We start from the raw sequence: 12,151 nt of genomic DNA on the forward strand, positions 1-12,151 counted from the left end.
TAAAAGTAAGGAAAATAAGGAATTAAATAACTAATAGTGACCATCTAATATTTGCATTGATGAAATAAAGCTATATAATTTCCCTAGCTTCTAGTTTACTCCCTCTCTCGTCTAAAACCAAATTGTATGACTTTTAAAGGAGTACTCAATCTATGATGTATATAATATGATGATAAAACAAATAGAATTTCTCATGCTACAAAAGACTCAAGACTAATAGGAAATAGTTAAGAGAGGAACCTTGATAATGGGGCCGATTTCAAAATGGTCTTTTGCTTGTTTTTGAAATAACACCCAATTTTATTCAAAAGCATAATGGGAAATCATAAATTGTGTGTATGTGCCATTTGCTTATAATTTATTCAAAAACAATTCATGGTATTATTATTTCTCTAAAGCAAAACATGAAGAGAAACATGGTCTCGGCTCTGATAAAAGAGCATAAAATTACAAAAATATCATATAAAATATGCAAAAGATATAAGATGCAAGGCAAACCATGCACAATACTTATTAGTTCTTACACCACTAAATCAAAATACATGTGAAAAGGATTTCAACAAAATGTCTGAAGTATACCCAGAGCACCCTCTTACTTCTCTTTCCAGCTACCATGTCTTTACGTCTGAACTTGTGTTGTTTTCCCGAACTGTCCAAACACCATTACAAATCTTAATGTGAAGAAAGTACATATACAATAAATGCTAAGATTCATGTCAAGAATCTAATCTGCATGTCAAAATAAAATAACTTAAATATATCTTATGAAGTCTAACTATCTACAGACTTGCAGTTTTGAGGGAAAATAGCTTGACATGATGTTCTTTTAAGAATCCATTAAAATAATGACCATGTGTATCAAAACTAATCGATCAAATCCAAAGTTATTAGGCTTTATGAACAAATAAATATTCCACCTATAGTAGACAACCCCAAAAGAAATACACCAGGAAATGGCAACTCAATTACGTGCAAAGGTTCATCATTCAATAACTTATAAAAAGATAAAAGTACACATTCAACAAAAAATTACCAAATCCTTTAGAACCTGGCATTTGAATGCATGTTCTAAAAATCCTGTGGAAAAAAAAAAATGTTTACAAAGATAAGGAAATAACTCAGGTAAAAATGTCTAGTAAAAATGCATCTCTAATGAAATGTGTAGAGTTGGCAAAGCCACAAAAGGAGATGCAAGTTGCAAGTGGTAGCCTGCATATCAATGATAGCTTCTAAAATGAAAGTTTATCGAGATATGGCAGTGCTCATATGTTTTGTTTTATTATATGTGTGTGTGTGTGTGTGGGTGAAATTGAGACAGAAGTCTCACCAATAATACAACCTTAATTGAGACGGAATTAAAAAATCCAAATGACTAAAAGTAAAAACCATATTACAAAAATTTCTTTAATCATCTCACAATTATTATTATAATAAAGAAAAAATCAAGGTAACATCACATAAAAACCAGGTCACAGCGAACTCTGTTGTGTGTGACAATTTAGATAGTGATTGTTTGATTTAGAGTTAGACCAACACGAATACATATTTCAGGACCTCAGGTCCAAGCAAACTCTGTTGTCGACCATGTCTCAGGACAGCCAAATATTCCAGTTTGTGTTGATTACAATATATTTAGAAACCATCAAATATATTGAGAAACTCAAGATATATTTAGAAAGTCCAATCATAACAGAAGAAAACATCAAATATAGGTAGAAACTCAAGATAACTTTGACCTTAACTTGAGATTTTGTCTTTCTCATCTGGGCCATCTATATATAAATGAATGTTTGAAAAGAAAAGGAACATACCAAGTTAACTAACTGAAAAAAGATCTGCTCGCAAAATGAGCACAATTCAATGAGTATACCTATGGAAACAGCCATCAAGATAAAACCCCTAGAAAACAATGTAAATATATAAAATTATGTCATCAAAATTATACTAAAATTCTGCAGAGGTGTAATCATGGATCAATTAAAAGAGCAACAATGATGCATATTTATAGTTTTAAAGGCTAATGGAGGTGACCTTGAGTTTGAGTTCCATGAAAACCTTAATCATCGAGTTAACATCATAACCATCAACCTTAATGCAAACAAATCCATGAAAACCTGTTTTAATAAAATATAATCAGCGAGTTAAATTCATATTTACAACTCATATACATTTTGAAATTGAAACAGATCTAGCACTACACACAACCCACCATATCCTAACTTAAAATCTTACAATGCAGTTGAGGCAAATAATCAAACCAAAACTCAAGAAAAATAAATAATCATGTGAAAGTATGACCTAAAGGATGTGCAAGTATGAGTTAAAATAAGAGCAATTGACACTTCGACTTCTAGGTCACTTTTAAGAATTCAGATAAGTCCGAGTTGCTTCTAATGAAAGTTAAACATGATTAAAATTCCAAATCCCAAAAATTATAAAGAAGCAACATCATTGAGCACAAAAGAGAGCAAATTCAAAGTAACATTTAGCAAAGTAATACTACTTCAAGCTTCATAAGAAATATGAATCAACGCTGATTTTTTTCTTCTTCTTAAATCAATTGCCCTTTTCTCATATAATTAAATATTAAGGCTTCAAAGTAATAAAATAAAATAATGGTTATCCAAAGTGCATGTGGTCCTAAAATGAGGATTTGGCAGATCAGTTCCTAAAATCAGGATTTGGCAGATCCAAAGATGTGATGAAAACTAAAATAGCTTTTAGTAATAATTATTGTTCTATCAATCACAGTAATAAAACTAAATGAAACAAACAATAGCATGAAAAGAAAATTCATTGTAATCATGAATCATTAACTGGATAGTTAAGAGAATGCAAAAAAAAATGACTCGTTGAAAGTACATCAACTAATATGCACAGCACGATTTGTTCATAATATAGGATATGCAACAACATACATGGCTGCGATCTGTCCTGTTATGTTTGCTATTGAGTGTAGAGAGGCGGTGGAAGAATATCTGGAATAATTGCATGATTTTAGTGTACTCCAGGATTTGCTGCAAAAAAAGTACATACAATCAATACCAAAATACTAAAATCAATATCATTTATATTACAGGAGAAGATTTCAAATGATCAACCATGTATTCACTTGAACATGTCTGTGTTATTCTCTTAAAAAAAAGTATGTTTCACCTATAGTAGAAAAGATTTATATTCTCTCAAAATTATTATGCTTTATGAACAAACAAATTTTTCACCTATAGTAGAGAACCCCAAAAAACTGCAGACAATGGCAACTCAATGATGTGCCAATGTTCATCATTCAATCACTTAGAGTTCTAAATCACTATAAACTAAAGCATTGTTTTGCTCAATAGTTCAATTGAAGGGCTAAGTCCTTTCCTAACATTAAATTGATATAAAGACCAATCCCCAATTACTTGGTATTGTAACTGTGATCTAGTAAGTTTAGCGGCAAAACTGCCATAAACAAATAACTTATGAAAAGGTTTCTCAAGGAAATATATTAGTATTGCTTTCATAAACTTAATCTCAATCAATTCACATTTCAGAAATTGGTTGTTTGCTAATATGTCTTATAGACATATTCATATGCTCCTTTCAATATCCATAACTTAATTACATATTCATCGGAAAATCGATTTTTAGAAGTACACATTCAACAAAAGACTAATTTAATAACAAAAGACTAATCTAAAAAATCATCAAATTATACATTCAACATAAAATCGATAAAGTAAATATATATACCTCCAAGTAGTGATTATACCTCTAAGATATATCATCCATTTTCAACAAAAAATCATTAATGATTAAGAGTTATCTTTACAAATCCGCATACATAATCACTCTCAAATCAATAAAAACTTGAAATCATCAATTGAAAATCACAAAATAGAAAAGTGAAATTAAAATCAACACGAAAATAAAAAAACCAAACAAAATAAATTGAAGAAATTTGTGTAGAGTACCTGATATTGAAGGTCACATGTATAATTTCAGAGCAGTGAGTTGGAGTTCGGCGACAAAATTCTAAGTCCTCATGATAGCATCCGTAAATGAATAAACGAAAAACCAAACAAAGATCAAAATTAAAATGAATAACAATGAACGATTCAATGTGAGAAAAGATGAATACAAAAGCTGAAATTAAAAATTAACCTTTGAAAATAAAAGAAGCTGCTGACAGCAACTCCGGCGCAGTGAAAAACGAATTCCAATACGGTGGTCAACAGGGGTGGTGCAATTCTGGTTTGGCAGAAAGCAGGTGGCTTTTGTAGAGGATGAAGAAAGGAAGACGATTATGGTTTTACTTTAATGGGAGAATGGCGAAATTGAACGGAAATGAAGGTAAGGAGAAGAGAGAAAGAGAGAACGCGGAAGGGAAGAGAGGGGGAGGAGGAATCGGTTGAGAGATGAAGAGAGGAGAGAGAAAGGAAAAAATAAAATGAGTGAAATCAATGTTATTTTAAAGTTGAATAATAATAAGAGAGAAAAAGTAGAAGGGAAAAAAGGGTTTTGAGAGAATTTGAATTTTGAATTTTGAATTGAAGAGGGAAAATGAGAGGAAATGATATTTTAATGTTTGTGATTGATTGAATGCTTGAAATGGTAAAAATTAAAATTGTATTTTAAAGTGACCTGGCATTAAGAGGTTTAGAGGATGACACCTAAGATTAGGAGACCAAAAAATGGAGGAGGCTTGTATATTATTAAGATTAAGATTAAGATTAAGATTAAGATTAAGATGTGAAAAAAATAAGGGTCATGTTAACTTGTGCCCTTAGGGCATATGTTAAGCAACTCAAAAGTAGAAATTGTTTCTTAAATTTTGTGCATTCAATTAGTTAAAAGTCAAAAAGTTAAATTCAAATACATTAATTACAACAAAACATTTCTATTTTTAATTCTTAACTTGTGCCTTGAGGGCACAAGTTAACATTAGCCAAAAAATAAAAGCAATAGCTATGATTAAAAGGCTTAAAAAAACAATTATTTAATGAAAATAAAGGTCACGCTCCTTCTTCCTGCAAACTCTCCTTCTTCCTTTCTCACTCTCCTTATTTATTGAAAATAAAATCTCTGTGATGCTGTGTTAGTGTGTGGATTTTGGATTTTATTATTTTAGCCTCTATCTATAGATGTTATGAAGTGATTTGAAGGATGCAGGTTCTGTGCAAGACCATTTTAGGAATACAAACAGGTAGTATTGAAGATAAGAAGGGATGGATCGTTGAATTTGATTAAGTGTGTATACAGATAAAATTATTTTGGCATTAAAATTGCTTGAAAGAAATATAAATTTGTAAGCTAAGTTGTTCTTAACATGCTACCCTATGTGAAAAATGGTCAAAATAACTTAGTTATCTCTACACATACTCTGTACATATATTAGAGTGACACCAAGGAGCCCCTTTCAGCCCTTCTTCACATGTATTTTACTTGTTCTTTTTTGTGTTTGGAACTGTGTTGTAGTCGTGTGCATTTGACTTAATGCTTGCAAAAACCACCAGATTTTTTACAACCACCAGATTTGCATGAGTATATAATGATGACGGTTTGAAGCGGCTGCAGCGGTGAAGAGAAATGTTTGATTGAGGTGGATGGAGGGAGAGGTGCGGCGGCGGTGGGAGGGAGAGGTGCGGCTGTGAGATTACGAGAGAAGGAAGAAGGAACGCGTAGAGTTTGTAGGAAGAAGGAGCGCGTAGCCTTTATTTTCATTAAAGAATTTCTTTTTTCAAGCCTTTTAATCACAGCCACTGATTTTATTTTGTCCACATGTCACACATCTAAGGCTTGAAATGGGGTAAATTGAGGAAAAGGAAATGGAGCGAAGATGGACTCATGAAACATGGGATTGAAATTTAATTGTGTTGAAATATAATGTTGTGTTGAAATTTAAATGGAAGAAGTAGTTTGTGGTTTCTCTTTACTCTCATTTGGAGAAATTAATATTCATTTATTTTTTTGGATTTTTTAGTTTTTTAATAAAAATAAATAAATTATATCATACTTGTCGTTTTTTATTGTGCGTATAAATTAGAAACAATAGGTTTTTTGAAATTTTAATTTTATTTATATATTTTTATGGAATTTTTACTTAAAATTATAGATATAGATATTTTGCATTTTTATATTATAACAAACTATACTTATTTTTCACTACCAAAACACTATACTTATTTTTTTCAATAACACAAATTATATAAAAAAATGTAGTATAAATTGTTTTTTTAAGGAATAATATAAATTCTTATCTTTTTAAATAATATCAACAATATAATATTCGAAAAATTCTCCTTAAAAAAAATATTCGGCAAATTTGTTTAAGAATATATTTTGGATTTGTCCCTTTTTAATATATTTTGCATTATCTACTTTTAATATTTTTTTTTAGTATATCCTTCAAAAAAAAAAATTTAGTATAGATTTATATTTTTAAAGGATTTTAGTATAGATTTATGAAAAATATATGTTGGACTAATATGGCAAATTAGCCTATATATGTGACTAACCCGATAGAGAAAGTGTGAAGCAACAACCCTAGTCTAGTCCCTTTCTTTCTGAAGAAGAGGAAGAGATTCGGCAATTCAGCAAGCGCCATCCATGGTGATGGCGACGAAGGCAGATTGGTCTGAACTTCCAAACGAGCTTTTGAATCTGATATCAAAACGAATTGACAACGAAATCGATCTTACTCGCTTCCGATCAATTTGTACTAATTGGCGCTCTTCTTCCATCCCAAATCACCACCGTGACATGTTAACCATCAATTTCCCACTCCTCCAATCCCCACTCAACAATGATTCCATCAACATCAACCGTAAATTCTGTCGCCTCTATAAACACAGTTGCTTTCTCATTAAACAAACCCCAGGTCTTTGTTCTTGGATCGTTAAAATTACACAATACTCCACTGGCCAAACCCAAGAGAGATCAACTTCTCCTTTTGTTTTCGACTTCAGCAAAATCTCTGTCCTTCATTTAGCAACCAACTTCGTCATTCCCCACTTCAATTCTAAAAAAGTCGTTGCTGTCATGTCCCATGGAAAAAAAACTATCATTGTTGGCTCGTTGAACAGTACCAGAGAAGAACCAGTAGTGTTGAAATGCGGCTATGAGAACTGGAAATTTATTCCTGAAATGTCGGCCTATTTAGGAGACATCCGTGTTTTCAAAGGCCAGCCTTATGTGGTTGATAAAACTGGGTGGACGGTTACTGTTGGACAGGATGGTTCCAATGTCCAGTTAGTTGCTGTATCATTGGTTGGTGGTGGGGATATTAAATTCTTAGTGGAGAGCGACGGTGATTTGTTGTTAGCAGATGTTTACGACCGTAAGTTTAAAGATCGTGAACATGTAAGGATTGACGTGTTTAAGCTTAATGAAAAGGAGAAGAAGTGGATGAAGTTGGCGAATATAGGGGATAGAGTTTTCTTCTTGGGGTTGCTATGTTCGTTTTCTGCTTCTGCTTCGGATTTGTGTGTTCCCAAAGGCAATTGTGTGATCATTATGGATAATATCTTCACTCGTGTGCGGTGTGAGAGATCTTTTTTGGACTTGGATGATGGTAGGCTTTTGCCTTTGTCCAATTATCCTAAATATTCTAAATTGTTCTTGCCATCTCAGACAGAGAAGCTGAATTTGTAACAGAGTATGTTATCTTGCATTGAAAGGTTTTTAATTTGATTGTGATATAGCTTTATTGTGCTTATTTTTTGTTGTTAAACTCGAATAAACTTTTCAACTAGTATTTGTAGAAAAAGAAAAATTGTAATGTTGTTACATTGACTATGGCTTTATTCTAACCAAGTATATGCACTTCTAATTTTTCACTAGTTCTTCATTTAATTTTCTTTTTTCATATGCAATAATTAGCTTTTACTGAAATCTGGATCTATTTGACATTTTTCATTTTGACTCTTTTGCGGGGTAACTTTATATGTGTGTGTTTTCAGGACATCACCACGGCAACTTAATCGGCAACATATCTCAACCGAGTTTACAAGGCTGATCTTGGTTCTGTTGTTTTGTTGTTGACCGCCTGCATATTTATGGTGCTGTAAAGTTGAAACCCAAATTATCGGTTACACTTATGTCTCAATTAAGGTTTATCTTGCCTTGTGATTTTACAAGTTTTAATATTCTATCAAATGACTTAAAACTGTGTAATTTGCTCAATGGATATGGACTAAGAACCATCTTCTTATTTTGTGATTTTCTGTTGGCACTGTACATGTTCGATATATTGGTGAGTTATAATTTCTATAGTTGATTATTCAAACTCATTATTTCTTGATTTTTCTCGGTGAAGCTTCTAATATTTTCTTCTGTACTTGCTAATGTTAAACAAAGTTTAGTTTCTTTTATATGTCCGTCAGTTCTTTAAACTATTCTTACTTTGTTGGTATATGGTTTCTGGTTGTTCTACAAAGGCGAACCCAGTGGATTAAACCCACACAGCCAACTGGGCATAATATGGACAAAGATTTAATCAAACAAATTTTTTTTGTCAAGTAGTCTAACTTACACACTTGAAGTGTGGAGAAATCAAACTATTTTTGTTTGGTTAAGTAGTAGCTAAACTCAAACGCTTAAGGTGTGAAGAAGTGAGGAATCCCGGATTCAAACTCAAGCCCCTGCTTATCAACGTCATTGCAACTACCAACTGAGTTGGATTTACAAGGACTAATCAAACGAAATTTAACTATCAATTTTTACTTCAGAAGTTGAAGATATAGAATAAAATGGAACTAGACACCACGACCATTATTATTGTAATGCATATAAATGAAGGAATAAATTCTTTTAGCCTATGTTTGTTTAGGTGATGGCACATATTTTCTCGCGCCCTAATACATATGGAAAAGAGGAAGCTAAACGCATGGTAGGCAGGCATTCCACCATGAATGCAAACATACACATTAATATAGGTGCAAGTATTTAGTTAAGATACAATTTAATATGTCAGTGAAAACAAGTGTTTCTGGTTATATCCTTCTTTGTTTTTAGATGTCAAGTCTTGATTTTACTGTACCTATTTGTTTACAATGGTGATCTCCATGTATTTTTTTGTCTAGTCTACTTAAGGACAAGCAAAGAGCCTCCACATGTGTTGTAACTGTAAAAAGAATAATGAGCTTCTGAGTCTGTAATCAGAAACAAACTTACAACCAAAGGCTTTATATATTATACCCCTTACTAGAACTATTTTCGGGTTCTACTTCTAAATGTTTTCATTCATGAAACTGAGTGTTTTATTGTTGAATTAATATCCTTTGTATCTCTCGTAGTTTAATTTGATGGAAATATTGGTGCAATTTAATTGGCAGTTTTCAATTGTGTGTGTCTAGTTAGAAGGTACCTTAACGAAATTCTCATCTTCAGATTACCTTATAGTTGAAGTAGTCTCCTTTGCATTGTTGTTACCATCTCTCTTTAAGTCAAATGGTAATGCAGAAATCGTTTTATACACAAAAAAAGTACTTTCTAATACAAGTAGGCTATTTCTGAGTTACACTCATGAGAGCTCGGTATATAAGCATAACTTATCATGGTACTAAGAAGATGTTTCCTCAACAATTTAATTTGCCCCAACATTTGAAAAATAGTAATTTCTTGCTACTTCTATAGCAACATCAATTTGGCCAAATTAGTAGTTTGTTAGGAGCTTTAAACAACAATTCTCTAATGTGATCTACTACAATAATGACATTTAGTAGATTCTTCAAAAAATAATGACATTTAGTAACACTTAAAAATTGTAACTAAATCAAAAAAATGTTACTAATTAAATTTAGTAGCATTTGAACAATTGTTAGGTAATGCCCATGTTACTAAAGTGTTTTAGTTACCCTATTTGTAACAATCAAAAAATGTCGCAAACGTTACATCATTGTAACACTTTTTTGTATCACTAGTAACAATAAAAAAGTGTTACATTTATAATTTTTGAGAAGTTGTAAAAAGTGTCACAAAATTGTCTAAACTAAATTTTTTTGAATTTACCAAATTTGTCTTTGCTTAGACTTTGTTCATATTTGAACTAACCAATATTAGATACAAGTTTTAATGGGTTAAATATGTTTTTAGTCCCCATAAATATGTCAACTTTTCATTTTAGTCCCTCTAAAATTTTTCTTCGACTTTTAATCCCTCTAAAATTTTCAATCACTACTTTTGGTCCCTATTTTTAATTTATTTTTTGTATTTTTTTAATGAAAATGTGCAGAAATGTGTAAAATATTCTAAAAAAAATTCCTAAAAAAAATTAGAATTTTTTAACAAAACACAAATTAAATATGAATTTTTACCCGTAAAACATATAAAAATTCATATTAAATTCATGTTTTGTTAAAAAATTCTGAATTTTTTTTGGAGTGATTCTTATAATATTTTGAATTTTTCTGGAAAATTTTATTAAATAATATGAATTCTACATATGAGTTTACTTTAAAAGATGGACCAAAAGTGAAAATTGAAAATTTTATAGGGACTAAAAGTTGAAGGGAAATTTTAGAGGGACTAAAACGAAAAGTTGACATATTTATAGGGACCAAAAACATATTTAACCCAGTTTTAATAACTAGTTTGAAGTACATAATCTATAAAATTTCCCCCCTTCACTGTTCTTATTCTTGCATAACGAAAATTAACTATGCAACAAAATTTGAACTGTGCAACACAATTTGAATAACATACTAAAATGTTTACAAGTTTTCATCCAATGTAACATATACTCTATAAAATGTCCCACTGCACCGTTCTTATTCTTCCAACCATATTACCAACCTTCCATTTTGTTTTCTGCTTGATTCTTTTTGCTCCAAGTTGTTGACGCTCTACAAATTTATTTTCCTTCTCTTTCTTCTTCAAATCTTCTCGCATCCTTTAACAGTATTCAACTTTTTCTTCTGCCAAAATAAACAATATAATGCATGCTTAAGCAATGGTCACATATAAACCACAAGATAGTCACAGGTAGCAGCATAGAAAAACTTGCAATGATGTCAACAATCACAGAGCAACATACAATAGCAAAACCAAATATTGTTGAACCAAAAAATCAAAACAATACTAAAAAATGAGCAACAAAACAGAACAATCCAACAAGCTTTTTTTAATTCCTTTGTAGTTGGGAAATGGAAAACAAACAGCAGCAAAATACTAGGAATTTGGAGACTAGCACGAATCATAGTAGATGGAGAAGGTGGATTAGTAGCAGCAATGACTCAAGAATGTGGTTTTTGAGACTAGCAGCCAATTGGTTGTTGATGCAATAACTCATAGTTTTTCAGCTATAACTGAGTTCGGATCCATGATTTCAAATTGTAGAGACTATAAGGAGACAAGCCAATCAAGTTGCTCATTCGTTAGCAAAAGTATCCCAGTCTTATGGATATGTTATTTCTATAGCTAATTGCCCAATTCTTGAGTCTCCTTCCTACAAGAAGCATACCTTCTAAAAGCCCATCTAAATTACCAAACTATTATCAGTGCAACTATACAAGTAACTTTATTGCTAAATGCATTGCAGACAGTGATATCTGATTATAATTGTAAGTGATTATTTTCATTTATTGCTAAATGCATTTCAGACAGTGATATCTGATTATAATTGTAAGTGATTATTTTCACAAGCACTTTAACCATGCATTCTTATTTAGTAGTATAGTAGCCACAAAATAAATGCAAACAAATGATTTAACGGGAAAGGAAAAACAAAATCTAATTTAATCCACATCCTACATGCCCTGCCATATCAGAAATCTCAATGCACTATAATCAGATAACTAATTATATAATAGAAAGTCATCACAAAAATGTAGCACAAAATGTATTAAATTAATTGGGATTGGCCAAAGGAGGTAAAATTTAATAAATATATTGGTGTTCTATAATCTACGATTATCACCATAACTAAAAATAATCCAACTTCTACAGAAACATCTATTTGGCCAAATTAGTAGTTTGTTAGGAGCTTTAAATAGCCATATAACCATTCTATGGCTCCTTGCAGCAACAATTCTCTAATGTGATCAGATGCTTAAGAACTTCACATAATCTAATTACGAAAACTTTTTGACTATGCAAACTTAAAGAGAGCTTAACATAATGGAAAAACGTAGTATCAGTCTATCAGATGCTATTCACCCTATGTTTGTTG

General features: G+C 31.3%; 1 protein-coding gene and 1 long non-coding RNA gene across 4 annotated transcripts; one reads left to right on the top strand and one right to left on the bottom strand.

Annotated features, from left to right (window-relative positions):
• Nucleotides 1-357: 357 nt before the first annotated feature.
• On the bottom strand, nucleotides 358-4,619 carry LOC146952881 (uncharacterized). Of its 3 annotated transcripts, none has more exons than XR_015007925.1 (6): nucleotides 3,957-4,619; nucleotides 2,919-3,017; nucleotides 2,032-2,114; nucleotides 1,812-1,899; nucleotides 1,034-1,077; nucleotides 358-649 (listed from the first exon to the last, which is right to left on the bottom strand). It is a non-coding gene; the product is annotated as an uncharacterized LOC146952881 (long non-coding RNA). The 3 variants fall into 3 exon arrangements; XR_015007926.1 differs by lacking the exon at nucleotides 1,034-1,077 and having other exon boundaries at nucleotides 3,957-4,017; nucleotides 4,147-4,615; XR_015007924.1 differs by lacking the exon at nucleotides 1,034-1,077 and having other exon boundaries at nucleotides 3,957-4,602.
• A 1,920-nt stretch (nucleotides 4,620-6,539) lies between these two features.
• LOC146952882 (F-box protein At2g17036-like) lies at nucleotides 6,540-8,269 on the top strand. Its single transcript, XM_085742946.1, has 2 exons — nucleotides 6,540-7,639; nucleotides 7,944-8,269. Exon 1 carries the CDS (start codon nucleotides 6,592-6,594, stop codon nucleotides 7,633-7,635), a length of 1,044 nt encoding a protein of 347 aa, XP_085599072.1. The 5' UTR covers nucleotides 6,540-6,591; the 3' UTR covers nucleotides 7,636-7,639; nucleotides 7,944-8,269.
• The last annotated feature ends 3,882 nt before the right edge of the window (nucleotides 8,270-12,151 follow it).

This window comes from Medicago sativa, chromosome 1, assembly GCF_051527215.1.
Source record: "Medicago sativa cultivar Bolivia chromosome 1, Bolivia_mono, whole genome shotgun sequence".
In the NCBI taxonomy this organism is placed as follows: domain Eukaryota; kingdom Viridiplantae; phylum Streptophyta; class Magnoliopsida; order Fabales; family Fabaceae; genus Medicago; species Medicago sativa.

Excerpts from the sequence above, each read along its gene's own strand:
- LOC146952882 (XM_085742946.1), top strand. The coding sequence starts at position 6,592 with ATGGTGATGGCGACGAAGGCAGATTGGTCTGAACTTCCAAACGAGCTT.